This window comes from Geospiza fortis, unplaced genomic scaffold (assembly GCF_000277835.1).
Source record: "Geospiza fortis unplaced genomic scaffold, GeoFor_1.0 scaffold95, whole genome shotgun sequence".
Lineage (NCBI taxonomy): Eukaryota > Metazoa > Chordata > Aves > Passeriformes > Thraupidae > Geospiza > Geospiza fortis.
In genome coordinates, this window is record NW_005054333.1 from 3,458,485 (window position 1) to 3,463,150 (window position 4,666).

Sequence of the window (4,666 nt, forward strand, 5' to 3'; positions counted from 1 at the left end):
CAGAAACCGCTGCTGCCAGGGTGCGTGACCTGGGCGGCTCGGGGCGGTGTGCGGGCACGGAGGGGAGAAGGTGCTGTCTTGGTTTATTTTCCTATCGAGCATTTCATAGACAAGCCAAAATCCATCACTTGGGGTCGGGGTGTTTAAATATCCCTGCCTAGGAAACCTTTCCACCCTGCTCCTGCCCCCTGCCACACGTAGACAGGAACCACCTCATATATTTCTTTGAAGTTGTATGAAGAGCCGTAACCAGGAGAGAAAGGCTAAAAATAAAACAACGCTGGTTAAAGGAGAGGGTTTGATCTTAGATTTGGACTGAAGTAATAGCCCAGCCCCTTTGCATTACCAATTCCTCGATCACCCTTATCTCAGAGACCGGTATTAAAACAGCCTCTTGGTGATAAAAGATCAACCCGCTTGCTCTGTTCCTTAACAAGAAAGAAATAATAATAAAAAAACAAACCTAGAAAGCCTCTATCCCGGTGCAGCAAAGCACGTATTTGTAGCTGCCAGTAAATCCAGGCAGCTTTTATATCGAAATGCTCCACGCCTGAGGCCAAGTCATGCTGCTAAATATTGCTGACCACTTTTTCTTTTATGGCTTTCATGTCACTTAGCTATTGAAAGTAAGATGGATTTGTACCATTTCTTCACCCTGCTCTGCTCTCCCCACACCCCAGGTCTGCCCGGAGAGGCCATTGGAGGAAGAGCGCCACGTGACAGAGGGGTGCCAATGTTATTCTCCAAGGGTGTCAAGACCCTGTCAGTTTGCGAAATAAATATTGGGAAACAACGAAATGCAAAAAGCGACCTACTACGACAGCTCTGCAATCTATGGTGCCTACCCCTACCAAGGAGCAAATGGTTTCACTTATAATGCGAGTCAGCAGCAATATCCTCCATCTTCATCACTCGTGGAAACTGAGTACCACCGCCCCGCGTGCTCCCTCCAGTCCCCCGGCAGCTCTGTGTCCCACCACAAGGCCAATGACATCAGTGAGAGTTGCATGAGGACCCTCCCCAGCCAGACTCTCCAGCCCCCCAGCCTCGCTGACCCACAGGCTCCACCGCAGCCGCCTCCAGCCCAGCAGTCACAGCCTCCACCTCCGACCTCCACCTCACCATCTCAAAATGCCAGCAGCAACCCTGCCCCGGCCAACCCCACCAAGAGCCCAGCTCTTAACTCACCCACCGTGTCCAAACAGATATTCCCATGGATGAAAGAGTCTCGGCAAAACACAAAGCAGAAAAACAGCAGTTCCAGTTCAGGTATGAAACGTGCTCCCCCTCTCCCTGGGTACTCTTGGGCTGACTGTGCATCCGGTGGGGAGGAGGGCTATCTTACCCACCTTCACTTCAGGGAGGGGAGGGTGGGGGCTTTTTTACCCTCTGAGTTGACCCCATGAAACTTTTGGAAAGGGCTTGCCATCACTCAGCTTATTCACTGAGGGGAGCTCGGTGAATAAACACCCCATACAAAACTTTCCCAGCCTTGCAGAAGGGATCTGAATTGACTTTGCTTCCTAGTGGCAGAACCACTTGTGCCCTCCAGCATCTATCACATTTCTTAGGTAATCCCCCCTTCAGTAAATCATGTCAGTGTGGAGCAGCCCAGGCCTTAAGCCAGAGGCTTGTCCCAAGTACTTTGTTGGCATGGTGCTGTTAGATTAATAAGACAGTGACCTATCTCTGCTGAAGTGTAACGGGAATAAAATAGCTCATAATCATGTGCAGGCAGGATCAATGCCCTGCATGCAGTCAGAACCTCTTCCTATTTTAATAAGCTGATTGGCAAAGTTACAAGCCTGGTAAACAAAAATCATTCAGGAGTGCTATAAACTTCAGCCCATAAAACATTATTTGAGGGATGGAAGTGTATATCAATGCTTTTATTACTCAAGGAAACCCAAACTGATAACACCAGTGCTACCTCCAAAGACCAGAAGTCAGGTTATTCTGATTTCTTCCTCTTTTCTGCTTAAATGTGCCTTGGAAATAGAGCTTAAAACTTTAGCAAATGTTTTGCTGGCCTGCTTTTTAAAGCTGTGGTAAGACTGCTGTTTTCAACCTTCCATATCATGTATTTATTTAATTAAAAAGCAGTGAGATTTAGATATATCTCCATGCCTATACGCAAGCCTAGCTCCTGTATGTTCTTCTTTATACATATTATGCTTCCCAATCACTACCATATGTACATGTGATATACCAGACATGATAAAAAAATCCACTAGACCGATAATTCTATATTTATATGTTAAAATTTTTGTATTGTAGATATCTAGCTTTCAGGCATTTGTAGCTGATGTATATATATAAAATATACATATATATATATATATATATATGGAGAACAGCTATTTCTTGAAGACTCTGATCCCACTAAGTCAGCAGAGCCACAGGTTCAGTTTCAGCACTTGTAAACCTCGCTGTGTTTCCCTGAACCTTCCTTGCTCCTCTTTACCAAGCTGGAGATAGGTTGGATGCTGTCATTCTTAGGGGAAGCGAGTGTAGTCATACAGCGACACTAATGCGTTCAAGGAACTCTTTCGAGGCTTGGAGCTTGGCACAACTGAGCTCATGCCTTGGGGGAGTACTCATTGCACGCATGGGCATCCATCTTGCCTTTGGGAGCTGAAGTCTCCAGGTGCTGGTGCTGTTGGCCATTTTCTCATGTTGCCGTGTGTAGGTTTGCCATGCTGATTGTGTTCTTTGTGTGATTTACATAGGTGAGAGTTGTGCTGGTGATAAAAGCCCTCCAGGGCAAGCCTCCTCTAAGCGAGCCCGTACAGCTTACACAAGTGCCCAGCTGGTAGAACTGGAAAAGGAGTTCCACTTCAATAGGTACCTTTGCAGGCCACGAAGGGTAGAAATGGCTAATTTGCTCAATCTCACAGAAAGACAGATCAAAATCTGGTTTCAAAACCGCAGAATGAAATACAAAAAGGATCAAAAGGGAAAGGGTATGATGACCTCTTCAGGAGGACAGTCCCCAAGCAGAAGCCCCGTCCCTCCAGCTGCTGGGGGATATCTAAACTCTATGCATTCTTTAGTAAACAGTGTCCCCTACGAACCCCAGTCGCCTCCACCATTTAACAAGCCTCATCAAAACACCTATGGCATCCCTGCATCGTATACTGCTCCTCTTAATAATTGCCCACCTCCTCAAAAGAGATACACGGGGACAGCAGCTGTGACACCTGAATACGATACTCATCCTCTTCAAGGCAACGGTTATGGGAATCCACATATACAGGGAAGCCCCGTCTATGTAGGGGGCAACTACGTGGAGACCATGACCAATTCTGGGCCTTCCATCTTTGGTCTAACTCATCTCCCTCATCCTCCCTCTGCCAACATGGACTACAGTGGGCCCGGGCCAATGGCCAACAATCACCACCATGGACCTTGTGATCCGCATCCAACATACACAGACCTTACTGCTCACCATCCTTCTCAGGGAAGAATTCAGGAAGCGCCCAAACTCACTCATCTGTAAGAGACAGGAGTCACTAAGAGGAACAGCAAGCCCCCCAAGTTTTGGAAAGTACTCATCCCTTCCCTTCTCTCTCCTCCCCCCAACATGTGCCCTCCCCTTCCCTTCTCGTTTCTTTTGTTCATTTTGGTTTGTTTTGTTTCCTTTCGTAAAAGCGTTTTCTAGTTTATGTGACGTAGCAATATTTGTTGCTTGAATTGCTCTATAGTTTCACTAGTGGATATTTATCTTCTTGAACTGTAGCCTTGTGTCTCACTTTGGGAGTATGCAGAGGCTTTATACTTTACCTTCTACACTTTTATCAAAACAGGGTATATGAACAAATTTTCTATAAAAGGAATTCTTAAATGTGAATTTGTTCGTACATGATTGATCCCACGGGGAAGCAATTTTTTTTATTGCACTTCTTTTAAATAGCAAGAAAGACATCAAAAGCGCTTGGACAGGGACTTCCTGGACAATTATTGATACGTGTAAGTCTTTCAATGTGTGTATGCTGGTGAACATTCAGATTTATTTATATTTTTTTTTTGCAAACATTGAATAATCTAAGTGTTTAAAATTTTATTTATCCCCATTTGTTCATATTTATATATATATAAAAAAATCTGTACCCTGAATATTCAGGAGGCCATATATTAGATGGCATATCGGCACGTGTTAGAAATATCATTTGAAAGGAAACTATTAACTCCTTTTATTAAAAATAGTGATAATAATGATGATGACGATGCAATAAAATCTGGGAAAAAAGATCGCAGTTTGAATACTTTATGCTTGTAACATCCAGCTAGGCAAAAAGTGTGTGAAGCTGAAAAGGCTAGATTTGTTTTGAAAGTTATACATTCCTTGCTGCTCACGTTCTGGAAAAAAAAATAAAGTTTTTATTCTGAATAATAAAGAGTTAAGGACATGTTCTTCGCAGCGCAGGGGAATGGAAAGCCCTTCATGACGTGGGGAGCTAGGAAACTCGTCTGTAAACTTACACGAGGGTCTGCTCACCCGAAGGGCCCGGCGATGCCTTTTCAGCATTTCATAGGCAGGGAGAGAGATTTTTCTTTTCCCTTCTCTCTCTTTTTCCCTTTTTTTTTTTTTTTCCCTTCCTTTCTTCCAGTAGGGTTTCAGGGCCCGCGACCGCCGCCTCCTCCCGCACCCGCTGCGCGGTGCCCG

General features: G+C 45.0%; 1 protein-coding gene across 2 annotated transcripts in view; it reads left to right on the top strand.

Moving 5' to 3' along the window:
- The window catches only part of HOXA3 (homeobox A3), a 14,844-nt gene extending 10,595 nt beyond the window's left edge, over positions 1 to 4,249 (top strand). For both annotated transcript variants that reach the window (XM_005421740.2, XM_031057639.1), the window contains exons 2-3: positions 681 to 1,269; positions 2,730 to 4,249. In XM_005421740.2, coding sequence (XP_005421797.1) covers positions 798 to 1,269; positions 2,730 to 3,499 — 1,242 coding nt within the window. In that variant the 5' untranslated portion in view covers positions 681 to 797 and the 3' untranslated portion in view covers positions 3,500 to 4,249. The remainder of the gene's footprint in view (positions 1 to 680; positions 1,270 to 2,729) is intronic.
- The last annotated feature ends 417 nt before the right edge of the window (positions 4,250 to 4,666 follow it).